This window comes from Rattus norvegicus, chromosome 5 (assembly GCF_036323735.1).
Source record: "Rattus norvegicus strain BN/NHsdMcwi chromosome 5, GRCr8, whole genome shotgun sequence".
NCBI classification, from domain to species: domain Eukaryota; kingdom Metazoa; phylum Chordata; class Mammalia; order Rodentia; family Muridae; genus Rattus; species Rattus norvegicus.
The window spans coordinates 151,013,201-151,040,070 of record NC_086023.1 but is presented as its reverse complement, the minus strand read 5'-3'; the positions used below and the strand labels follow the sequence as shown (position 1 = coordinate 151,040,070).

At 47.5% G+C, this 26,870-nt stretch overlaps 1 protein-coding gene and 1 pseudogene across 4 annotated transcripts; one reads left to right on the top strand and one right to left on the bottom strand.

Annotated features, from left to right (window-relative positions):
* Window positions 1-317: 317 nt before the first annotated feature.
* Window positions 318-11,919, bottom strand: Kdf1 (keratinocyte differentiation factor 1). Of its 4 annotated transcripts, none has more exons than XM_006239017.5 (4): window positions 11,119-11,919; window positions 1,942-3,009; window positions 1,292-1,366; window positions 318-826 (listed from the first exon to the last, which is right to left on the bottom strand). In XM_006239017.5, the coding sequence occupies exons 2-4, from the start codon at window positions 2,975-2,977 to the stop codon at window positions 744-746; spliced, it is 1,194 nt and encodes a 397-aa protein (XP_006239079.1). In that variant the 5' UTR covers window positions 2,978-3,009; window positions 11,119-11,919; the 3' UTR covers window positions 318-743. The 4 variants fall into 4 exon arrangements, with proteins under 4 accessions (XP_006239079.1, XP_063143602.1, XP_006239078.1 ...); XM_063287532.1 differs by having other exon boundaries at window positions 1,942-3,212; window positions 11,119-11,175; XM_006239016.3 differs by having other exon boundaries at window positions 1,942-3,212; window positions 11,060-11,126.
* Window positions 5,077-26,870, top strand: part of LOC120103102 (uncharacterized) — a 22,504-nt pseudogene continuing 710 nt past the window's right edge.

Sequence of the window (26,870 nt, the reverse complement as noted above, 5' to 3'; positions counted from 1 at the left end):
CAAGCTTACAAGGAAGTCTTTAAACACCAGGCTCCCTCAAGTTGCCAGTAAGTGTGAGATGACCACAGTGCTGTATTAGCACTAGCAAGAGGTAAGGGGTCACTGACTAGTGTGATAACTGAGGGGTGGCCAGAAACAGTGGGGGCAGTCCAGGCCCCTGTGGATGGCTCTGTCTTCTGAAGCTTGTCTCTTACTTCTACATCGCCCTTGTATTCCACGATGCTGGCTGAAGCAGATTGGGTGCCTGTGTCCTATGTAAAACAGCAATCAGTGGACGGCACAGGGTGTACTCTAACTCCGGTGACCAGGCAGGTGTATGTACTTGCAACTAGGGTCATGTTAACAATACAGAGTAGCCAAGAACCAATATGAACTGCTTATCAATATAGCAAGTGGGCACTGCCCACAGAATCACAGAGGCCATGCTGTCCCCAACCCAACCTACTTAGTTCCCATAATTGCTTAGGGTATCATGGAATGGAACTGGGAAGCTACTTCCCAAGGCTTTGCTTTCAGGCCACAGAAGAAACAGGCCCAGCCAGCAGTCAGTCCAGCTGGAGAATGAAGAATGTGGGCGCCATGGCCCTGTGAAATGTATGTGGTCTAGGATCATTCAACAAAAGCACAAGCCAGAGAGGTCACTGCTTCTGGGCTCAGAATCTGGCCTGCACACAGAGGTCCTGGTTCCTCTCCTCCGCTGGCTAATGCTTCTTCCAAGAGGGACTCTTGCTGGGTCAGGAGGGTTAGCAGTACACCTGCAGCAGGGGTGCACCTGAAGAGTCTGTGTCCGTGCCCTGGAAGGATGAGTCTTGGCTGGCTGGGTACCCTGGTTGGAGGAGGAAGCAGAGGCTCAGAGAGGGGAAGGAGCTCATCCAGGGTCTACAGGCAGGGAGAAGCCTGCTGAGGTAAAAGAGCAGGCCTTAAGCCTGGCCAGCCATAACAGCCTGGGCAACCCACTCTTGAGGTTTAAATTCCAACTGTGGTCTGTCAAAGGTTAATAACCTTGCTCCTAGGGGTTGTGAAGGCCCAGAGGACAGCAGTAGAAGTCATATAGGGAGCTTCTGTAGATGCAGGCTGGATGGCCTTCTGGCCACCTTACTCCCCAGATCACTTCTAGCTGTATCCCAGGAACCTCAATAGAAGCCAGCTTCCATGGTTGCAGTGGGCACACGGTCGCTCGGGCCTTTCTCCATTTCTGTTCCCATCCTCACCCACCCCCAAAAGAAGCTGGAAGGCCATCTGAAGGGCACCTAGTGTAGCTTCCCACCCTCTGGTCAGGTCAGGACCACACCTGGGGCTCCATATGGCCTCAGCTTCCTGGCGATGGCATCTGCGGTTGTCTCTTGGGAGATCTGCACTGTCAGTTCTAGGGAGGGAATGAACAGTAGTTATTAACACATTCTTTTATAAAGCTCAGCCCCCTGTCCCTACTGCAGGTCAGTGAAGAAGGATGCTTACTGTACAAAAGGCTGGAGAAGCATGCTTAAGGGTGTGTGTGGGTGTGTGTGTGGGTGTGTGTGGGTGTGGGTGTGTGCGCGCGCGCGCGCACGCGCATGTGTAAAAGATAAGGTCTCCACCCCAGGTTGTCCTGGAACTCCCCCCCCCCCCCCCCAGCTGGGGACAGAACCCAGGGCCTTGCGCTCGCTAGGCAAGCGCTCTACCGCTGAGCTAAATCCCCAACCCTGTCCTAGAACTCTTGATGGACCTTTTCCCTCAGCCTCTGGAACTCTAGAGAACTCCTGTGACTGGCCAAACTTTTGTGCTTTGGGCCCTTGTTGAGGCTAGGCCTGGAAGTTGTTCTGCCTGTTAGTCATAGGGTAGAGAAGGAGCTTGACAGATCCAAGAATTTAAGAGAAGTGCTGGCGGCTAAGGGAAAGCCTCACAGAGACCCAGCCCAACCCTCCTCCTGTAGCTACAACTTCCCCACGCAGGCCCACCTACCATCCTGGCTGAGGCCAGAGCCCACCATGGTCTCATGGCCACTGTCGGGGGCAGCAGCAGGAGCAGTAGAGCGGGCTGAGCGCCCCTCAGAGGTCTGTGGCCGCGAGCGGCTTTTGCGGGTACTGATGCGGATGATGCCTCGCACTAGACGGCCCTCAGCGTCTTGCTCATCCAGGTGGTAGTCCTGTGTGATGCTGCTGATCAGGTCTGAGATCTTGCTGGTTTTCTCCAGGAACACGGTATCTGATGTGCACTTGGCCAGCTCGTCAATCTGATGTACACTGAACAGCTCTGTCAGCTTCTTGAAAATAAGCACGTCGATCTCACGGCTCGACATGGAGCCACTGCCCATTTCGGGCAGGTCCAGGTCCGATTCATGGAAGGAATAGTACTCCTCAGAGCCACGGGGGCTGCTGGTGAAGGTGCTAGGCAAGCTGTGCCGTGTGGGAGGAGGGTCTGCCAGGGGCTCCTTGCAGCAGGAGTCCGCGTCAGGGACGGGGGAGGTGGCATGGCGGTAGGGGTAGACCGGGATGCCCTTGAGCTTAACATCAGGGTAGCTGAAGCTGCTGCCCATGCTGGTCTTGAGCTTTTGCCCATCCCGGCGGCTGGGGGGTGCTCGGTCTGGGCTGGGAGGCACACCGTTGTGTTCCTTGGCCCAGGCGGCTTCCGAAGACCCTTCAATGGGGTCTCCAGCAGATAAGCAGGGGCTACAGCTCCGCACACAAGCTCCACAGCGCTGGAGGCAATCCCTGCAGCGTCGGAAGCAGAAGGCAGCCCTACACCAGTCCCAACCCCAGGGGCGCCAGAGGAGGCAGCAGGTTGGGGGCTCGTTGGCTGGTTCTGCAGAGCCTGAAATGAAGGTGATGCTCTCTGGCCCGTGGTGGCCAGGGTCCTTAGGGTCTGGCCTCCGGGTGCGACGGCCTGGTGGGGGCTGGGAGCGCTCATCATTCGTTTCCAGGCATAACTCTGTGGGCCTCTCCCAGGGCCCCAAGCGTGGAGGCCCAGACGATGGGCGGGGCTGTCCCGGCCTGGGCATGGTTCAGAGCATGGCTTGCTGCAGCCAGGCACCTGCAGGGGAGAAGCCAGGAGGAGGTCAGGGACAAGCTCCTGGGCAGACCTGAAAAGCCTTAGACTTCTGGGAAGCCTGTGATGAGGACGGATGAAGCATCCTGTAAACCCTTGCAAACGTTGAACTCTTCTTGTCCCAAAGAGAAAGTTCTCTTTGTGGTCTAACTTAGGCTTTAAAATTTCCTGGACTTCTCAATGAATGGCTATTATTGAAAACAAAACATAGAAAATTACAAGTGTCAGTGGAGATGTGAAATGATGTTGGTATTGTGGGAAACAGAACAGTTCTTCAAAATTGAAGCATACGGGTTGGGAATGTAGCACGGAGAGCCTACAAAGCGTGAAGGAAGCCCTAAGTTCCTTCCCAGCACTGCGCACCACTGCCTGACAGGCTCATACCCACCTGAAACTCTAGCTCCCGGGATTACCTTCAGCTCACACTGCACTCACAGCAGAGCTTCTCTCCACTCCTCACACATACACAAATACACCTATTTTTAATTTTAGATTTGTTTTATGTGTATGAATATTTTGCTTACATATGTATGTGCACCACACATGCCTGGGGCCCAAGGAGGTCAGAAGGGAGTTAAAGGAGCTCCTGGAACTGGAGTTACAGACAGATGTGAGCCACCTATGGGTGCTGGGAATTTAATGTGGGTCCTCTGGAAGGGCAATCAGTGATCTGAACTGCTGAGCTATCTTTCCAGCCCTTATTATTTTTAAAAACTGGTGAGTATCTAGGGGCTGGAGAAATGGCTCACAGTTAGAGCACTGGCTGCTGCTCTTCCTGAGCACATGGGTTTCTGTGCAGCAGCTTACAACCTTCTTACGTATATACATGGGATAAAATGTTTTAACATCCCCCAAACCTCAAAATTACTATATGATCCAGCAAATTCACTCCTTGAGAAATATCCAGGGGAACTGAAAATGTATGTCTGTGTTCGTGACAGCATTATTTGCAGTAACCATAAAGTGAGAACAAGCCAGAGCTTTATCACTGGGGAGCTGGAGAGACGGCTCAGCAGTTAAGAGCTGTCTGCCTTCCAGAGGACCAGGGTTTGAGTCTCAGCACCCACATGGTCACTAACAACCGCCTGTAACTGCAACCCAAGAGGGTCTGATGCCCTCTCTGACTACCAAAAGCACTACTCGCACATGGTGGGTAGACACTAATGCAGGCAAAACACTCATGCACATAAGGTAAAAATAAAGCTTCCATCAACAAGAACCCTTCAAACCGTGATAAGGATGCTGAAGTGTAGCTCTGCACAATTGATGGCTTCTGGAGGGGATGCAGGAGGGAAGGACTCAGTTTTCTTTAAGGGACTGCTCAATAGGAGTTTATGGACAACACAAATGGGACTTGTGGTTTTTCTTCTTTTGGGGTTGGAGGGTCCACAAGGGTAGGGGTGCAGACCTAGGGGGACTGGGAAGTGAGTGTGATCAGGGTACATTATGTGAATTAACAACAACAACAAAAAAAAATCAGTAAAAGAAATGCGGGAAAAAGAAGTTAAAAAAAAAAAAAGAGCTGGAGAGATGGCTCAGTGGTTAAGAGCACCCGACTGCTCTTCCAGAGGTCCTGAGTTCAAGTCCCAGCAACCACATGGTGGCTCACAACCATCTGTAAAGAGATCCGATGCCCTCTTCTGGTGTGTCTGAAGACAGCTATAGTGTACTTATATATAATAAATGAATAAATCTTTAAAAAAAAAGTTAAAAACTTAAAAAGTACATCAATGAGTAAGTGGATTCAGAAAAATGGAGTATCATATAGTATCATTTAGCCTTTAAAAAGAATGAAGATCTCTTGTGTTTCAACCTGGATTAATTTAGCCAGGCAGTGGCACATGCCTTCAATCCCAGCACTCAGGAGGCAGAGGCAGGCAGAGCTTTGTGAGTTCTAGGGCCACACAGTGAAACCTTGTCTCATGAAAACAACAACAAAACATCGTGGATGGACTCTGAAGACACTCTAAACGAAATAAGCTACACAGAAAACAAACAGTCTGCCATTTGGTTTATACGAATATCCACAGATGACAATTTAACAGACGTAGAATGGAGGTGTGGTGGACTCCGGGGGCTGAGGCAGAGGCCCGGAGTTTGTTGGGCGGAGTACAGAATTTCAGCTGGAGACAGTGTCATGTCATATTACAGCTCTGGAAATGGCATGGACGTTTTTAATGCCATGGAAGAGTGTGCTAAAAAATGGCATGCAAAGATTAAAATGTAATTTTAACATATATTTTACCACAAACAAGGAAAGCTCTCCAGAGACCTTACGTCTGAGAACCGCTCCATCTTCCTACGTCACTAAGACATCTGCTCACAGGTGCCTTTCTGTCTGACTGGCCAAGAACATCACCATGGTCCTTCCTTCATACCCTTCATCCCAGAGATGGGTATGAATGGGTCTCTCATCGTATCCAGATTTGCCCTCCCAGGAACATTTACCACTAAGGTTTCTCTTTTTGGAGAAGGAAGGTTGGTTTTGTCAGGACAAGAAGGTCTCATGTAGTCAGTTTGGCCTCACATTTGTTAGGGAGCCAAAACAGCTCTTAAATTCCTGGCCTTCCTAACTCCCTTCTCAAGTACTGGGATTAAAGGAGTATATTGCCTTGCCAAAACCAAGCAGTTTTGGTTCCTTGCCACAAAAATAAACTTCATAGACTAGAAGATGGCTCAGTGGGTAAGAGCACAACCCACAAAGGAGGCCACGGGGACAGGGGTGCAGTGATGAGCGCCTGTGATCCCAGCATTCCTGCAGTGAGCGAGCAGGCAGGGAGGCCTGCCTGAGGCTCACAGGCTAGCCAGCCCGGAGTGCACAGCACAGCGCAGCGCAGCGCAGCGCAGCACAGCACAGCAGCAGAAACAAGAGACCCTGCTCCAGAGAGGTGGAAGGTGAGAACCAACTCTCAAAAGTTACCTCAGATTTCCAAACGCATGAACCTTCAAAAGCTGACACACACACACAATACACAAAAATCAACAAAGGAGAAAACAGCCTTCTCTTAAGATAGTAATGCTAATCTTCATTTCTCTTTTGATTTGTTTGCTAGGAATCTCAGACCCATGACCTTTTTCCATTGATGAGCAGTAGGCCTGGCTATGAGTCCGGCAAGGCAAAACCAATGATAAATGAACTCGATGGTTCAGTTTTCTAGAAAAGCTTCCAAGGCTCAAGACCTGTCTGAAAACCTAGCACTTGGGAGACAGAGGCAGGATTAAGAGTTCTGGGGGGGTTGGGGATTTAGCTCAGTGGTAGAGCGCTCGCCTAGCAAGCACAAGGCCCTGGGCTCGGTCCCCAGCTCTGAAAAAAAGAAAAAAGGAAAAAAAAAAAAAAAGAGTTCTGGGTCAGGGCTAGAGAGATGGCTCAGCGTTTAAGAACACTGCCTGCTCTTCCAGAGGTCCTGAGTTCAATTCCCAGCAACCACATGGTGGCTCACAACCATCTGTAAAGAGATCCGATGCCCTCTTCTGGTGTGTCTGAAGACAGCTACAGTGTACTTATATAGAATAAATAAATCTTAAAAAAAAAAAAAAAAAAAAAAAAGAGTTCTGGGTCATCCTGCACTACAAAGTGAGTTCCAGGCTAGCCAGCCCAGTATATGAGATCCTATTTAAAACAAAAAAAAAACCAGTTGGCCAGGCATGGTGACTCACAATTTTAATGCCAGTATGGGGTAAGCCAAATGATCTCTATGAGCTGGAGGACAATCTGGTCTATGTAGAGTCCTGGTCCAGCCAGGGCTATATACTATCTCGAAACAACTCAAGCCTTCCAGGATGAAGCCCGTGGGACCTGAAGGAACATCTGATCTCAGATGAGCCACTGAGAAGCCCTGAGGCATGATGCAGTCCCATACTCAGGAGGGCTTAACCACAGCAGAGGATTTGCTGGGCAGTAACTGTCCTTAGCCTGAATTTGGACTACCTTGTGTGTGCTAGAAATGGAACTTGGGTCCTTTGGAAGAGCAACCAGGCTCTCCAGCCTGTTAGCCTGTGTTTTGAGATGTTGACCCTTTATCCTTGTAACCTGATCTAATCACTGAGTCCCAAGGGCTAGTAAGTAACAGGAAGGGAACAGAGCTGTGGACAACAGGATCTCTGGCTTCTAGTTCCCATTCTGGCCCTTATAAATTGTGTGCCTAGGGCCAGACAGTGGTGTCGAACACCTTTGATCCCAGCACATGGGAGGCAGAGGCATGGATCTCTTGAGTTCAAGGCCAGCCTAGTCTATAGAGTTAAGTTCCAGGCCAGCCAGGGCTACACAGAGAAACCCTGTCTCAAAAACAAATAAGCAACATATTGCATGCCTTGGGCAGAACAGTGCCACTTCCACAAGCAGCAAGCGCCATCAGTACTGCTGCTCTGACCGCTTCTGTTGGCTGCAGCCAGTGACAAATTTAAGCCCCACAAGGCTAGAGAGCTCTCCCAGGTGCTGCTTTAAGCAAATAATCAAAGGCAGTGTCACCAACAGTGTGACAAAATGACATCAAATACAGGAAGGACATGCTGTGAAGTATTCCTGCCTCAAACACATACTGGGATGTGACCTCGAGGGGAAGGCAGACAGCCTGGTTTCAGAGACGCGTCATCTAAATCCAGTGTGGTCTACACAGGGCCAAGGATCAGGAGGGAAAATGGGGATAACCAGTGCAAATAGAAAACATCATATTATATCTAATCTTATATTTATTTTGTTTTTTCAAGACAGGGTTTCTCTATGTAGCTCTAGCTGTCCTGGAATGAACCCATTCTGTAGACCAGGCTGTGGTCAGATCCACCTGCCTCTGCCTCCCGAGTACTAGGATTTACACCCAGCAGTATGTATGTATGTATGTATGTATGTATGTATGTATGTATGTATGTATGTCTCACTACGTAGCCCTAGCTGTCCTGGAACTTGCTAAGTTGAGTGGACTGGCCTTGAACTCAAAGATCTACCTGACTTTACCTCCTGAGTACTAGAACTAAAGGCAGGCCAGCTGAACCATCTATCCAGCCCCAGATATATTTCTATGAGAGACAGAATAGCCTAGTACCTTGGCTTAGGAATCAGTTGACTTAGGCTACAGTTCTTAGGGCTAGAGGGACACACATCTGAAGTGTGAACTTCAGTGGTTTAAACCAGCCAACAGCACACGCCTAGACAGCTCGTGTAGAGACAGGAAACAAGGAAAATTTGTTGGGCTGGGTGAGGACACAGGATTCCTTCTTCCTGAAACTTTACTGATGTCTCTGAGCCCACTCAACTTTCTTTCCCCGAGGAAACCTCAAGGACCTCTAGCAGAATGGGAGCCCCTCTTTCCGTACCCTTCTGCTGAGATCTGTTGATGATCGGGTCTGCCTTGTACCCACTGTTTTAGGATAAACCTATCTCCCCAGGGACTGTGGTCCTGAAGGCCAGCCCCCTTTCTGTCTCTAGGCCCAGAATAGGGCAGTTTTGGAAGGTACTCCCATGACACAAACACACTCCACGTGACTTTATGGTAGGGTAAGACCACGGGTAGAAAGACATAGGACTTAGACTCTTGGCAGATCAGAACAGGAGCCAGCAGTCTTAGGGAGCAGTGTATGCCTGTGTAAGAGGATCTCATCTTTGCAAGTGTATAACCTGAAGGGGGTCACCCCCCTTTGAACACGTCCCGCCCTGCTGCTCTGTTTTTTTAAAAAACAAAAACAACAACGACCAAAAAAAAAAAAAACCCAAAAAAAGTGTACAAACAAATTGTATTAAGTGACTTTAAAGTTCTTCACAATTGAATGGTGGCACATGGCAGTCATCCTAGTACCACAAAGGCTGAGGCAGGAGGATCATGACTTTGAGATGAACACATACTATAGCAAGACCTCCATTACAACAAAACAAAGTGTTCTTCACAATCCAGAGGGAGATAATTAAATATTTGTCCTGATTAGATTAAATATGAGTTTGGACATGAATTCATCCAGTCATTTAACAAATCCTGAGGACCTACTGTGCACCCTACACTCTATGAACATATTGGTAAAACAGACTAGCTCCCTCACCCCAGGAGCTTCCTCTGTAGTGAAAGTGACTGTAGACATCTTACATTACTTTAATCACGTTGCCTGTAATAAATCTATTAATTCCTCACTCTACTGAAGCACAAAGGTTAAGTAAATTGTCCAAAGTCACACTTGTTTCTTAAGATAAGCTCTTGTGTATCCCTGGCTGGCCTCAGACCCGTAGTGTAGCTGGGAGCAGACTGACCCACTGATTCTCCTGCCTTCACAAGTGCTGGTTTATTCGTAACTGGGGCTCTAACTCAGGGTCTAATGCATGCTAAGTGTCTACCAATAGAGCTGTATCCCCAGGCCCCCAGAAGCACACCTCTGTACTCATTTGGCCTGACCTCAGGCCCTCACCCACTTCTTGCCCAAGTACCTAGAGTCCTACCATCCATCCCTGGCACCCACACACTGATCATCCACTTTGTGGGTCTGTAGGAGTGTGATGGTTACTGACACTGGGCTGGGCCACTGTTTCTCTTTCCACCACGCAGGGTTTAAGACTGACGGCTATGGCTGTTCTTTCATTACATTCGCACCCACCACATTTACCTAGGGCCAGCAAAGAATGGGCTAGAACTGGCTCTAGCCGGAGACCTTCCACATTATTCAGTCCTCACAACTGCCACGTGCATAATTTACTGTCACTGCACAGTTCAGGAATTTGAAGCTCCCAGAACAGAGGGGATAGAGGAAGACAGCAGGCTGGGAAGGGTTAGAATTTGTTGTGTGGGAAGCCAGGCCCTTCACCCCAGGTACTTTGTGTCACATCTCCAGTTAGGGACAGAAGGACAGAAAGGGAGCAGGGATAAGCCAGGTTTGGTGGCTCCCTCAGGGAATTTCAGAACTAGAAGGGCTGAGGCAGGCAGATTCCTTGAGTTCAAGATCAGCCTGGGCTACCCAAGAGAGACCCTGTCTGAAACCCAAACAACCAAGCAGTCGGCCTTCCTGTTGGTGGTATGGGCAGTGCCTTGCCTCATCTGCCTTTTCTGACTATGGTCCCTGGTTCATCCCTCCTGCCAATCCAGTGACACTGCTCACTTAATTTAGTGGGACCAATTTTTGCCTCATATTTTGGCCTGGGACAAGACTCTCGGTCCCAGTTTCTTCATCTTTAAATAGGTTCATCTTAGTGAGGTGGCCCATGTCTGTCATTCCAGCATAAGACACCATGATTAGAAATTCAAAGTCATCCTTGGCTGCATACTGGGTTCTAGTCTGGCCTGAGTCTTATGAGACCCTGCCTCAAAAAGCAAGACAAAATATATTTTAAATTAATTAACTTAAATATAGTTATAAATAAATAATAAACCAATGTGACATAAAATAAAAATTGAAAACCTCATCTCTCAAAAGGGGAGAGATTAGTGTCTTTCTAGCTCTCTACGGAGGTATGGTGTCTGAGGGTTTAGCGAAAGCCTGGGAAAAACACTCTCTTGGCATTCGAAGGCATCACAAGGATTGCCTCAAGGTCTGGTGGCCCCAGGGCTCTCTGACTTCTCATTACCTTGGCCTTTCCGACAGTCCCCGCAAAACACACACTGGGGGCTCTCCATGGGCCCTTCTCCCTGCGTCCACAGGACGAGCCCTCTGCAGCAGCCTCTGCCCAAGCAAACTTATACGGTCACCAAGCCAGGGTCAGCTCATCTCGAGCGTAGGGTACGGTGCACCCCCGAGGCGCAGCCTCAGCCGCCCTCCTCTGCAGGCAGGAACCGCGTCCATGCATTGCCGTCGGGGCGCGCACCACCTCGCTTGCCACAGCGCCGTGGCCCGAGACTCCCGACGCTATTCCAAGAACCGTACCGGGTCCCAGCACCCCAGGCCTCCCGGCCCGCCCAGCCCCGCGCCCATTCGGGCCGCTCCGGCCCAGCCCGTGCACCCCGGAAGTGGACGTCGGGGCCAGAGGAGCAGGGCCCGCGCCCGGCCGCCATCCAGGCGCGGCCTCCAGGGTCACCCACCCGGGGTTGCACCGTTCCGCGCCCCCGCGGACCCGCGCCGGACTTACCTGCCCAGCCAGGTGAGCCGCCTCCGCTCAGTCCTTCCCCCGCCCCCCTCTGCACTCACCTGGGTCGCAGGTAAGCTCGCGGTAGCGCCGCACGGGTCGCCGCCGGGGACACACTTCCTGGCTCCGCGAAGCGCCGCCTTGTACCTGGCCGAGGCCCCGCCCCGCTCTGGCCTAGCCTGGAGAGTGAGGCCCTCAATGGGGCCATCCGGCAACAGCGCTCAGGTCCCCTCACTGTTCTGTAGTCCAGTGTCCTGGAAGTGTCGGCGAGCCTACGGAGCGCTTACCAGGCCTCAAAGCTCCTCCTCAAAGAGCATGGCTCCTGCGAAGCCGTCCCTTGACCCCAGAGTCCCTAGCTCTGTCATATGGAATAATTCTCTGGGCTCTTTATTATAGACTGTTGCTTTCCTGTCCTTTGTCTTCTTTTAGCCTCTGACCTTGAGAGTAAGGTCTGGTCTTGTTTCCCTAGTACAGGGCCCCGCACATACCAGATGTGTGCAAATATTCACTGTTTGACTAGCTAGGCAACGATCTGTTGTCAATCTACCTGTCTGTCCGTCTACATAGTCACTCTTTTTTACATTAAATATTTCTATATGGATGGATGCCTTGCCTACATGTATATCCGTGCACCACTTGCAGGCCTGGTGCCCACAGGGGTAAGGGAACAGAGGAGGCATGGGGTCCCCTGGAACTGGAGTTACAGAGGATTGTGAGTGTTATGTGAGTGCTTGAGAATCGAACTTGGGACTTGGAACTTGGAAGAGTAGCCTGTGCTCTCCAGGGCTGAGCAACCTCTTTAGCTCCTCTTTTTCAACTCTTCCCATCCAAGAACCAACCACATTTTATCCTGCTTCGAGTCAAGATCAGACTAGATCAGGTATGTTCCAAGGGGTGCAGCCGTAGGCTGTTGAGGTTTTCTGAGACAAAGTTTCATGTATCCCAGGCTGGCCTCTAGCTCCCTATGTAGCTAAGGCTGGCCTAGAACACTTGCTCCTCCTACCTGCAGAGTGCTGGGATTCCACGCCCAATGTAGTCCCTAATATCTTTCTTTGCTCTAGGACAGAGCTAGGGGCTTCTGGTTGGCTGGCCAGTTCAACTTCTCACCAGTCTTTGCAAATATGAAAACAGGAACCTCAGTTTGCAGAGGCCTTGAGTCCTGAATAGGGTGAGGAATTCAGTGCTGTGTGACCCTTAGAGACACACAGAGAATGACAGAAGGGACCAAACCCCACTTCCCTAGAGAAGGCCGCATAGGAGGCAACAGTATTGGATGACTGGACGTCAGTGCTGATGGACGTAAGCGTTAGGGAGAATCTCGAAGATCCGTGCATAACTCCTTACTTGCCAGTATTTATCATTCAATTTTCCACTAATCTGTGAGATAGAAATCTCCTTCATGGTAGCCCCAAACTGGGACCATACAAATGTCACTGCCAGGAGATAAGAAATGTGGGAAATGTCTGTGAGTTAGGGATATTCTCTCTCTCCTCTCTCTCTCTCTCTCTCTCTCTCTCTCTCTCTCTCTCTCTCTCACACACACACACACACACACACACACACACACACACACACACCACATTGCTGACATAAAAACTGATGCAGAAGGAAGACGTAAATCAGAGAGTTGGCATGAAGTGTTTGACATAGGGGCAAGTCACTTCCGGTCTACCAGTTCCCCCTCTGTAGATACGGACCTCTCTAGACAGGTGTGGTGGCATGTAACTTTAATCCCAGCACTCTGGAGGCAGTGAGAGGTGGATCTCTGTGAGTTCCAAGCCAGCCTGGCCTACAGAGTGAGTTCCAGGACAGGCAGGGCTATGTAGAGAGACCCTGTCTCAAAAAAAAAAAAAAAAAAAAAAAAAACAACAACAACAAAACCCCCCAAAAACCAAAACCAACCAACCAAACAAACAAAAAACCCAAAACCATAAATAATTAAGTAAACAAACAAGTTAAAAGAAGGTACCTCTGTCAACTGGGAAGGATGAAGAGAGTCACACATGGATTTTGGAGAGATCCCTGTGGCAAATTGACACAGTGTGCTGCTCCCAGCAAAGGCCTGATGGCAGGCGTTCCCGAAGTATATCACACTACCTTCTGGGGCAAGGGACTCAGAAAATGAGTCCCATGGAGTATGGTGGCACTTCTGCCTACTCTAAGAGTAGCAAGGCCGGTTCTAGGCATGTTCATGAGATGCTCTTGCAGTGCTATGCCAGGAGGAATGTGTCCAAGCGACTGGTAGAAACTGTTCAGCCAGGTGGGGCACGCCATTAATCCTGGCACTTGGGAGGCTGAGGCAAATGGATCTTTGTGAGTTGGAGGTCAGTCTGGTCTACAGGATGAGTTCCAGAACAGGCGGGGCTATGTAGAGAGACCCTGTCTCAAAAACCAAAGGAAGAAAGAAAAGAAAAGAAGCTCTTCAGCCAGGCGTGCTGCCACTGCCTGTCATCCCAGCACTCGGGAGGCAGAGGCAGAAAGATCAGGAGTTCAAAGCCATCCTGGGCTATAGGAGACTGTGTCAATAACCAAACCAACCAAACAAGCAAACAAAAACCATTGTTCATGGTGGCCTCAAAAAGAAAATAGAAACACCACTGACGGGAGATACAGAAGTGCAGAAAATCCACACAGAGCAATCTTTACAGAGCATAAGAAACAAGTGGGGACCAGAAGTACGGCTAAACCATGCTAGTGTGACCCTGAATGCGAACGGCCAGTCCATAAGTCCATGTGAAAGCGGTCCTCCTCATAGAGTCCAAAGCCAACCAGAATTGCTATGTTTAGGCATTTTATTAGGCTGAATCATACGGCATTGCTGTTCTTTGGGCTACTTTGATATAAAAAACTGTAGCAAATTCATTTGGTCCAGCCCATTTTATACAACAAAGAAAGAAGACTAAATGGGTCAGACGAGATGGTTCACTGGGTAATGGTGCCTGCAGCCAAGGCTGATGTCCTGAGTTCCAGTCACGGAAGGAGAGAACCACGGAACTTGTCCTTGGACTGCCACCTATGCTTCATGGCATGTCCCCTAAATGAGTAAATCGATAGGTGAATGAATTCCGTTGTTTTTAAATTTTGTGTCTACGTGTGTTAGGTATATGCACGTGAATGCAGGCGCCCACAGAAGCCAGATGCGTTAGAGTCCCCTGAAGCTGGAGTTACAGGCAATTGCGAGCTGCCTGATGTGGGTGCTGGGAATCAAACTCGGGTCCTCTGGAAGAACAGTAGGTGCTTTTTTTTTTTTTTTTTTTTTGGTTCTTTTTTTCGGAGCTGGGGACCGAACCCAGGGCCTTGCGCTTCCTAGGTAAGCGCTCTACCACTGAGCTAAATCCCCAGCCCCCAGTAGGTGCTCTTAATTCAGCCGTCTCTCCAATCCCTGCTGTTGTTTTGAGATAGGATCTTACTATGTAGCACTGACTAAACTCGAACACTCAGTGCCTCTGCCTCCCAAGTATTGGGGTTAAAAGTGGACATCACCATACCCAGGTAAATAAATATTTTTTTTAAATTAGAATGATAACTGAGTAGGGGTCACCTATAATCCCAATATTCAGGAGGCTGAGGCAGGAGGATCATGGGTTTACGGTTAGTCTCAGCTGTTTAGTGAGATCCTATCTCAAAAGAGCAGGATGTGATCTTATTTCCCCAAAAGAGGGTTGTTTTAATTATTTTTTCCTGTTGTGATTTTCAAATGACACTAAGCAGAAGGCTTGAGAAAGGCAACTTGAGGGAGAAAGGGTTTATTTTGGCTTAAAAGTTCTAGGGTTTGGCCCGTCATGGTGAAACCATGGGAGCAGCTTGAGGCAGGTGGTCACATCGTATACTCAGGAAGAAGAGAGCAATGAACACATGTTCAGTGTCCCGGCCAGGGAATGGGGCCACCCATGGTGGACAGGTCTTCCCATCTCAGTTAACCTGACGTCTAGCTGATCTCTCAGTCATGCCCAGAAACTTGTCTCCTAGAAGAGTCTAGTTCTCATCAAACTGACGATTGAGATTAACTGCCCCAAGTGTTATATGGAGTGTTTTAAAATAAACTCAAGGTCACTGAGACTCAAGCAGATACTGTTCATTGTGACATTTTTTCACAATTACCAAACAACCCAACTGTTCAATGCGAGATGACTGGATGAACCATATATGCGAACATTGTTCAGTCACAAAAGGGAGACATTTCTGATTTTACACCATAGATGAACCCTGAAAACCTGTATGTTAAGTAAAACAAGGCATATAAGGAAGGACAGACACGGTAGGTTTCCATTAACATGAAACATTACTGTCTGGGTCTATATCTCAGTGGTAGAGTCTGTCCTCAGTGCCTCAGGCCCTAAGTTCGATCCCCACTACTGCCTAAAATAAAATAAAATGGATATGTGAAGTAGTAAGAAGAGTTGAAGTCACAGAAGTAGAAGGAGTGGATTCACTGCCAGATTGGAGGTCAGGGGCACCTATTGCTTCTTAGGTACACAGTTCCTGTTCAAGTGATAAAAACATTTTTGAAATAGAGGTTGTATAATACTATAAATGGAGTTATCACATTTAAAGTGATGCTTCTAAGTGCTTGAAGGGGTCCAGGGTGACAGCTTAGGGTGACAGCACTTGTCCCACAAGCCTGAGTACCTGAGTTCAAATCTCCTTCTCTGGCCTCTGCATGCACACAGAGGCCTGTTTTCCTAGATGATTATATATCTCATCATGCGCACCACATAGACACACACATGCATACCACACGCACATATACACACCACACAGACTCACACACCACACAGACATGCACACACATATACACACCACACACACACAAATACACACTACACAGATATGTACACACCAGACACACATATACACACCACACAGACACACACCCCACACAGACACGCACACCACACACACATGCACACCACATACACACATATACACACTACACAGATATGCACACCACAAACACAGAGACACACATGCACACCGCACACATGCACATCATACACACATGCACACACATGCACACCACATACACATATGCACACACCTGCACACTACACACATGCATACCACACACACATGAAAACCATACATACACATGAATGTGCATCTTCTTTTATTTTTTGTTTGTTCTCATTTTTATAGTTGAAACATGCACAGCACACACACACACACACACACACACACACATGAAAACAGTACATACACAATGTACACCACAAACACACACACACACACACACACACACACACACACAGAGGACAAAATAACTAAAAAGTAGGTTAAGCCAGGTGTGCAGAAAGCTGGAAAGCAGAGTTTCAGGTCTGAGAGCAGCTCTACCTAAATGGTGAGTTCGAATCCAGCCTGAGCTATGCAATGAGACCCTATGTCAAAAACTATAAAAAATGAGAACAAACAAAAAAAAATAAAAGAAGATGCACATTTGTTTTGTTTTGTTTGTTGAGGCAGGGTTTCTCTGTGTAGCTCTGTCTGTTCTGGAACTTGCTTTGTGAACCAGTCCTGAGTGCTGTGATTAAAGATGCACACACACACACACACACACACACACACACTCACACACACACACACACACTCACACACCAATGCCCAGCTAAGAATATGCACAATTTCACTTCTTGTTAAAGCAAACAAAACAGAAGACGGCATTCTGGAAACACAACAGGGTGTCTCACTGGCCTAGAGTCCAACAACGCAAAGAACAGAACAGGCTTCTGGGGTGAAGGATTCAGATTAACACCCTTGCTCCTTGAGTGTTTTTTTTTCTTATAACATAAAACAAACACTTTTAAAATTTATTTTACTTTGTTTGTTTGTTTGTTTGTTTATTTTGGAGTCAGAATCTCATGTTACCCAGGCTGGCCTCAAACTCGGGCTGAAGGTGATGTTGAACTCCTCCTTGCACCTCCTACCCTCCATCTCCAAGTGCCTGATTAAAACCTGCTTCACTTATGCTGTGCTGGATAGAACCTAGGATTTCATGCATGTGGGTGAGCACTCTACCAACTGATCTACAGGCCTAACAGAAAACATTTTTCTATTTTAGTTAAAGATTCCCCCCATCACCCCAGTATTAGCTCTAAACCCCAGGGCCTTGCACATGCTAGGCAAGCATTTTACACTTCAGAACTCAAATGGAGTTTTCATTTTTTTTTTTTTTTTGGTTCTTTTTTTTCGGAGCTGGGGACCGAACCCAGGGCCTTACGCTTCCTAGGTAAGCGCTCTACCACTGAGCTAAATCCCCAGCCCCTTTCATTTTTCTTCAAAGCCAGAGCATGCTGGGGACATCCTCTACCCACCCGGTCACTGCTGTCTCGGGTCACAACCTGGAGCCCTGGCTTTGTGTACAGTGCCTCCTGACCTTATGCCCGATAGCTTTGACCTCAGGCCATTGCCCAGAACATATGTTTTTAGCATCATTTCTCTGCTATATTTGATTATACTTTTCCAGTCACCTTCTCTGGTCTCCACTTCAGGCGTCTGGCTTTGTGGTCTTCTGACAGAAGAGAGATGTATCAAGTTCATCTAGATCTTTGATTCGTGCAACTGGATGGACAGAGAGCTTGGGGCGGAATGATGTTAAATTAGGTTGTACCTGTTGGGTTTCAGGGTCGCGAGGCAGTCAAACACATTACAACTGTACACACGGATGGCTGTTTTGGAGCGGACACGCAGCTACTTTGGGGCTCAGGGGACTGTAGATGGACACCATAATCAGACTCTGCAAGCCTCCCTGAGTCCTACCTGAGGGCTGCCTGCCTCTGTTGTATTCTCCCATAGGAGCACTAGGGGGCAGCACATAACAGTGGAAATGCCCAGAGTTGGCTCACCGGCCCTGAGTTGGAATTCTGGCCGGGCGTCAGTCCACATGCTGTGTGAATACAGACCTGAACTTCAGTACTTCTCATAGAAGACGGGCTCAGCTTCGGCTAAGATAGCACATTTTTTTACAGGGTGAACTCGGAAGCCAGAGGCTTTGGACTGTGCCCAGCTCTGTTACTTACTGGATTTCTGAATTCGGTTAAGCACAGAACTTCTCTGTGCTTCTGAAATATCTGTAAAGTAGTAGGTGGTAGCACTCTAGCCTTTCCCTGCTTGCTGCTCCATTTTCTACAGTTCCAGTTGCCTGGGGCCAATTACAGTTTTACAGAGAGATTTCAGAAATAGAGACCAGTATGCTGTCTTACACTGTAATCCCAGAATATCCAAGAGGCAGAAGCAGGAAGATTGCTGCAAGTTTGAACGCAGCCTGGTCTTCATCATTCTGGATCAGACAGAGTTAAATAATGAGAAATGTCCCCCCCAAATAACCACACACACACACACACACACACACACACACACACACACACAAAATCAAAACAAACAAAATCAAAACAAATTCTAGAAATAAACATTCCATGAGTTTAAAATGTTGGGACGTTCAGGGCACTCGCAGAGGATCAGAGTCCAGTTCTCAGCACCCACGTGGCAGCTTACAAGCATTCGTAACTCCAATTCCAGGGAATTTGGTGCCTTATTTTGACCTCCACAGGCACAATGCATACATGTGGAGCAAGTACATACATACATACATACATACATACATACATACATACATACATACATGTGGGCAAGACATGCATACACATAAAATCAACTAAATAGTTTTAAGGGCTGTAGAGATGGCATTGTAGTTAAGAGCACTGGCTGCTGTATCAGAGGACCCATGTTTAATTTCCCAGGGCCCACAGGACTCTACATAGCTGTCTGTAACTCCAAAGTCCTCTTCCAGCCTCTTTTGGGCAGAGGGTACACAGGTCTACATATAGATACGCAAAACACCAAGCATTGAATAAAATCTAAAAGATAAAAAAATATATTTCTAAAGAGTTTTGAAAAAATTAAGTCTTGTGTGTGTGCGTGTGTGTGCATGTGCGTGTGTGATGTGTGTGTGTGTGTGTCTCTCTCTCTCTCTCTCTGCAGGTGCTCATGGCGTCCAGAAGAGAGCACGGGACACACTGGACTTACAGGTGGTTTTGAGTCACCAACCAACATGGGTGCTGGGAACTGAACTCTGGTTCTCGGCAAGAGCACGACTCCATTGAACCGCTGAGCCATCTCTGCAGTCGATCTGTGCTTTTAGGTCAGGTGCTGCTTTGGGAAGCATGAGTGCCGCCCTCTGCTTCGTCCTGGCCCTTTGACACAGTGTGTATGCTACCCTCTCTTTAGTCACCGGGCAGCCCCTCAGACCGACGGTCTCCATGTTGTAGAGCTTGTGCTGAAATAATTCTTTTTCTTATTTGCAGCCCTGAGCTACAAGCACAGCAGTGCTGCCTGTCCAGGCAGGCCAAGCAGAAGCTGTCAAGTAAAAGGTGTGTAAGACGAATTACCTATTCTAGCCTGTATAACGGGCACACGATCCAGGTAGTTTATTTACAAGCTGTGAGCCTGGACTGGGTGGTTTGGGAGCTATTCTGACTTATATCTCAGCCACACGTACCTTGTTACTCGCTGTTTCTCCTGGTCATGTGCTCAAGGTCCATCTCCTCTCACGGTGGCTTCCTCCTTTCTTTCTTGCCTTCTTCCCTTTCTCTACCTCTCAGCCTGTGACCCCCTCCCCAGCCAGGTAACTGAAAACCCGCCTACCTCTATTTATTGCCCAACCACAAGCTTTAGCTCTTTCTTTCTTTCTTTCTTTCTTTCTTTCTTTCTTTCTTTCTTTCTTTCTTTCTTTCTTTCTTTCTTTCTTTTTCCCCGGAGCTGGGGACCGAACCCAGGGCCCTGCGCTCGCTAGGCAAGCACTCTACCGCTGAGCTAAATCCCCAACCTCAAGCTTTAGCTTTTTATTGACCAATTAACTTGGGGAGCAAAGTTACATAGCATTCGAGGATCTCCTCATTGGGGGCAACCAGATCTTGGGGGCTGGGCAGTATCTAGCATTTGGATAGATAACAGCACCAGACCGACCCCAACAAAAGAGAACATTGAAACTGGGGATGGTGGTATCCACCTGTGATCTCAGCACTAGGGAGGCTGAGGCAGGCGGATCTCTGTGATTTTGAGGCCAGCCTGGTCTACAGTGAGTTCCAGGGTTCTGAGGGATGCCCTGTCTCATCACCTCTCCTCCACAAAAAGCTGTGAGTGCGCTGCTTCCTGCTCCCGATGCCATGCCTGACACATTCTGCTGTGCTTAGCCACCACTGTGGACTCCCCTACAACATGGGACTCCAGAATGGACTCTCTCTTCTATAAGTGGTCTTGGTCAAGGTGATTTATCACGGAACGGAGAAGCGTCTAATACAACCTCCCTTTGTAGACACAATTTCCACACATCCCAGGCTGACCTTTAAGTCACTGTGCAGCTGAGAAATGACCTTGAACTTCTGAGCCTCTTGCCTTCATCTCAAGTGCTGGGATTACAAGTATGTACACGGGTTTATAGATGCTGGGGATTGAACTTGGTTGGCTTACATTATTTTCAAAACCTACTTTTAAAAAACTTATTTATTTTATATATGTATACACTATTATTATATATGAGTACACTATAGCTGTCTTCAGACACACCGGAAGAGGGCATCCGATCCCATTACAGATGGTTGTGAGCCACCATGTGGTTACTGGGATTTGAACTCAGGACCTCTGGAAGAGCAGTCAGTGCTCTTAACCACTGAGCCATCTCTCTAGCCCCTCAAAACCTACTTTTAGTAAGCGTCCTTAAATGCTTTAACCTCCCTTCCAGCACCCACCAGAGGCAGTGGAAAGGAAAGGTTATCAGGATACAGGAAAAGTGGACCTGTTTAGAAATGGTTCTTTGGGACAGATCCAACCTGCCTGGTCAGGATATAGACCAGTGGATATAGACTGGTCCAGTTCAGTAGTGTCAGGACAGCAAACACAATCAGTAGTGGTGTCACGACCCAGCAGAAACAGCCAGGCCTCCACAGAATCTGCAGGAGTCAGCAGGAGAGGTCAGGACCAGCAGGAACACCAGGAGAAATTCTCTGCCATGCCTCTTTCAACAAAGAGAATACGAAGACTCAAGACCAATGTTGTGTTGCGAAGCTACCTATGCGAGCCTGCCATCACTGTCCGTTGAGTCCTAATGTTACTCCCTCCAAATATCACGTGTCCTCCTTGGCCAGTAAAACATCATGTGAGTGGGGTTGGGGATTTAGCTCAGTGGTAGATCGCTTGCCTAGCGAGCCCAAGGCCCTGGGTTCGGTCCCCAGCTCCGAAAAAAAAAAAGAAAAAGAAAAGAAAAAAAAAATCATGTGAGTCTCTCTTAGCAAAATCATCAGCTGACATCACTCTGCCAATCAGCCAGAGCCTATGGAAGCAGTGAGAGGCTGCCAGAACGACAACAGAAGTTTTTTGGGGTGTGTGTGTGTGTGTGTGTGTGTGTGTGTGTGTGTGTGTTTTCTTTCTATGAAGTCACTACCAATGATGACCATTAAGGAATGGCAAGGTGTATCAATACCATTCAGTGTCGTCCACTGTCTGCAGGGTCCTTCTTTTTTTTTTTTTTTAAGATTTATTTTAAGATTTATTTATTTATTTATTTATTTTTGGTTCTTTTTTTCGGCGCTGGGGACTGAACCCAGGGCCTTGCGCTTCCTAGGCAAGCGCTCTACCACTGAGCTAAATCCCCAACCCCTATTTATTTATTATATACAAGTACACTGTAGCTGTCTTCAGACACACCAAAAGAGGGCATCAGATCTCATTACAGATGGTTGTGAGCCACCATGTGGTTGCTGAGATTTGAACTCAGGACCTCTGGAAGAGCAGTCAGTGCTCTAACCACTGAGCCATCTCTCCAGCCCCTTGCACAGTCCTTCTTAATGTCATGTGTCCTTTTAAGTATTTGCTTTGGTAAACATCCTTTCACCTGTGTCTGCTTCAGCAGAACAGTTCTTCCAGTGTCTGCTTTATAAAAACATCCTCTTACCTGTGTTTGCTTCAGTGAAACATTTTTTTGGCATAACTGACTTTCCAGAGAAAGCAGAAGTTTCCACTTCAGAACGCAGGACCTGAGCAATTGGGATAGAACCTGGTCCCATCTGCCCTGCCTTTCTGTTTGGAGGGTTCTCCTCTCCTGACATACTCAGTGCGTGCTTTTTTATGGGGCCACTTAAAGTCCATTTTCAGAAATGGCCTTATCATACTGTCCTGGCCAATGAAGCTATCTACATTCAGATGTTTTCTGGCACTTATGGACAAAAGAAACCCTAAATGGATTTTAGCCTATGGCTACAAGTGTCTGCAGATGAGCCCATTAAGAACCAAAAAAAATCTGATGAAGGCTTCAACCGCTCAAGCTCCTCATCCCAGCTCTTTGACATTGTGCTTCCTGTGAACTTCTCATTTAGGTGAGTGGGTGCGCTCTCCTATTTTTCCGTGAGCCTTATTTCTTCAAAACCACATTTGTCTGTAGTGGTAAATATTATTTGGACTCAAATAAAAGGCACAAAACTTTTTTTTTTCTTTTTTTCGGAGCTGGGGACTGAACCCAGGGCCTTGTGCTTGCTAGGCAAGCGGTCTACCACTGAGCTAAATCCCCAACCCAGGCACAAAACTTTTATATTTATCATAAACCTTAAAGCACTAGAGCTGGGCAGATATCAGCCCTCTGCTATTTTTTCTCCTTCCTGTCAATAACCCCGAGTTATCACTTGCCATGTTCTGCCTGCCTGGGCAGCTCCTACTCTAACTGGCCAGCCCTCATGGTCAGCACCCGTGATCCACCTACCCCAAGCCCAGGAACCGAAGCTCCACTTCCTCTCTTCTGCTCAGCCACCAGCCTCAGCGTCTTTATTCAACCAAAAATTTTAAATTAAGGAGCAAGGTTTGCACAACAAAAGCTGATACATGTGAGAGCTCACTCTGAGGCAACTAGAACCTGGGGTCCAGAATTTAGCATTATAATACATAGCAACAGAACAAACCCCAACGTTTATTTTGTATGTCTGTGAGTTTATTGTCTCACATTGCTTAAGATCAGTAAGATGAGGTCGATTCCTCCTCCACAGGCAAAGCCTCTTCATCTTCTGTGCCTGGGGGCCAAAGACTGCCTCAGCTTTTGATGCCATGGAGGCCACAGGAGCCTGGGACAACTGCTTGGGTAATAGACTTTGGACTAGACTCTGTCATTTTAATTGATACACAAACCATTTAAATTACAATTTAACCTTCTCGGGTCTCTAAGGAGTTTGAAAGACTAGTGAGGGGCTGGAGAGATGGCTCAGAGGTTAAAAGCACTGACTGCTCTTCCTGAGGTCCTGAATTCAAATCCCAGCAACCACATGGTGGCTCACAACCATCTGTAATGGGATCTGATGCCCTCTTCTGGTGTGTCTGAGGACAGTTACAGTGTACTTATACATATTAAATAAATAAATCTTTAAAAAAAGCCTAGAGAAGAAAGTAACTCTTTAGAAGTATAAAGTTTAGGAGCTAGAGAGATGGCTCAGCAGTTAAGAGCACTGACTACTCTTCCAGAGGTCCTGAGTTCAATTCCCAGCAACCACATGGTGGCTCACAACCATCTTTAATGAGATCTGACACCCTCTTCTAGTGTGTCTGAAGACAGTGACAGTGTACTTACACTAAATTAATTAATTAATCTTTGGAAAAAATAGAAAGTTTAAAGTTTATGCAAGTCTGAGGATATAGAAGCTTCTAAGAAAGTGTTTGAGGGTCTAGGACGGTGTTTTGAGGTTGGTAAATGCAAGTTATGAAGGTTGGAGGATGGGAACCTTGAGTGGTGACAGGAAAGTGATTGAAGGCACATGGGTATAATTTTAATTTTTTAAAGCCTATTTTTAATGATGGTTCTTAAATGCTTTAACCTCCCTGGTAGCCCACCGCCCACCAGAGTTAGTAGAAAAGAAAGGATATGGGAGAAGTGGACCTGTTTAGAAACTGTTCTTTGGAGCGACTCCTATTTGAATTGTCTGGAAATCAGTGGTTCAGTTCACAGTTAGCAGGCAACAGCAGCCCCATTTCATGGATACGCCAGCAGTCCTGTTTGGTAGATTCAGGATATCAAACAGCGATCAGCAGGAGGGACCAGGGCCAACAGGAATGTCAGGAGAAGTTCTCTGCTGTGCCTCTCTCAGCAAAGTGAAGATCAGCAAAGACGTAAGACCAACAAGCACTGTATAGCTAGCTCTGTCAGCAAGCCTAGCCTAGCCTCCACCACTGTCTGTCGAGTTCTTTTTATACTTCCTCCAAATATCACATGTCCTCCACAGGTCTTATCTCAGCAGGTGAGTTTGTCTCAGCTGACGTCACTCTGCCGTTGGTCTGATTCTGAGGAAGTGGCAAGAAACTGTAGCACAACACCAGAAGTTTTTTGGAGCTTTTTTCTCTCTATGGAATCCCGACAAATGCAGCTCAACTATACTGGGTAAGATGGACCAATGCATGTGTGTTGTTAGTAAAGAATCCTTCATCACGTGTCCTTTCACGTGCTTGCTGTAGCAGAACATCCTTTCACCTGTGTCTGCTTCGGTGAAAACGTTCCTTCATGCATTTGCCCTGGCAAAACATCATCTAACAAAACTGAATTTTTTTTTTTTTTTGGTTCTTTTTTTCGGAGCTGGGGACTGAACCCAGGGCCTTGCGCTTTCTAGGCAAGCGCTTTACCACTGAGCTAAATCCCCAACCCCAAAACTGAATTTTTAAAGAACACGTAGGTTTCTACTTCCCATGAAAGGAAGAAAATGCATAAGATTTCTTCCCTTCCCTGTGCTACTGTTGCATTGAGACTTCAAAGATCAGAACTTTAATATTAATCAGTGGCAATACTAACACATCTGAAATCTATTTCTTTTTGTAAACTTAAGAGGATTTTTATAAGCTTTGGGGAACTCACTTGGTTTCACCTCTCACAGGTCAAAGGGACTCCAGATAAGAGCTGTCAATCAACATGTTTCCCTCCCCACCTGCCTATTCCTGAGGGTGGGGTCTATTCCCCTTTCTCTGGTCCTGAGACCTATTCCCTCCAACTATCATGGGCCTAAAACTTTCAAATGTGCACCCAATAACTTTAACTTCTGCCAGATATATATCTGTTCCAGCACCCTACCAGGTCCAGGCGTTTCCTAGAATCTGCATCCAGGATAGGGCCAAAGCAGTCACTCACAGGCATTCTGGCCTAGCCTCACATGGGCTACCCTCAAATGGACCCACACACTTCTACCTCCAGATGGTCCCACAGCCTAGACAGTAGTGAAACAATCAGCTCTCTCAGGACTTGACTAGCATCCAAATTTTGTTAGAATCTCCAAAGAAAATGACACCCTAATGTCAGCAGGAAGTTCTCGTGGATGATTATATCGCCCCTTATTCATGTATTATCAACAAAAGGCTGGCATGTTTGGTTTTAGACCCTGGACAGATGGCTGAGGTGCATATTTTACATACCAAAGCAGACCTGGCCTCTAGGTTATCCCAGCACCCCTCAATCCATACCTGGCAAACTCCACCCTCTTCCTGAACTTTCCACCCCAGGTACTGGCTTCTCTTCCTCCAGACTCCCCCTAGAGGCTCTCTCCAGACATTTTGGTTCTCCCTTCTCTCTTTTCTCTTCTTTCTTTTTCTTTTCCCTCCCCCATTTTCCTCCCCATGGTGACTTCTTTCCCTGACCTTTCTTGGGACCAGTGAACTCACCCAAGAGCGTTTCCCCAATGGAATAGCCTTTTTATATATTCTAATCTGGCTTGAATTGGCTCATTTCACCAGCAGAGAAATAATTTATCGATGTTTACATAAGTATATGCCTGCCTTTGCCTTCTGTCACATTTGAAGCAGGTTCTGTTTGTTGTTTGATGCTTGCCCACCAGGCTGCTGTCCTGTGAGCCTCCTCTGGGGATTCTCTTGTCTCTGCTTCCTGTCTCACACCGAAGTGAGGTAGAGAGTTACAGGGAGAGACATATGTAGACAAGGAAACCACAGTGAGCTCCCTGAGACAGTACATCCTATTCCCAGAAGACATTGCAGGAAGGCACAGGTGCATGTGTAGGGTATCTAAACAAGCCCAGGAGGGGGAAGGGGAAGACCTGGGTCCCTGTAAAGCATTCAGCCCAGAGTTTGTTTAGCAGACTCCGGTTAAGGGCAGCTCCCATGCTAGAGGAAGCTGTTTACACTGAAGTTTTTCTTTCGATTTTTCCCAGGCTGGGCCTTCTCTTTTTTCCCTAGTAGTCCTGTGTGAATCCTATTTGGTGGGCTCTGCAGTTTTCTAGGTGACCACCAGCACCGGGTTATAGGAGTACCAGGATTACTGATACACTCTGACATGCTCTGACACACTCAGCTTTACACGAGTACTGGAGGTTCAAATTCAGGTCTTTGTTCTTGCATGATGAATGTTTTATCCACTGAACTCCCCCTGGCCACAATCTTGCTACCTTAATAATCGTGTAGCCAAGGGTGGTGGCAGACACCTACAGTCCTCACGCTTGGGAGTCAAAGACAGTCAGGTTGCTGATAATTTGAGGTCAGCCTGGTTTTCAGAGTAAGTTCCAGGCAGCCAAGGCTACAAAATGAGACCCTGCATAATTAAAAATAACAAAACAACAAAAACCCAAAATGAAAGAAAGAAAGAAACAAACAAACAAAGAAAAAGAAATGAAGGAAGGAAGGAAGAAAGGAAAGAAAGAAAGAAAGAAAGAAAGAAAGAAAGAAAGGAAGGAAGGAAGGAAGGAAGGAAGAGAGTTTTTTCCCTGAGTTATTTTGTCTGATCAATCCATGGGTGCACCAAGGGACTCCCAGACATAGCATCTCACCCCAGCTGAAAGAAGCCCTTAGGAACAATCTC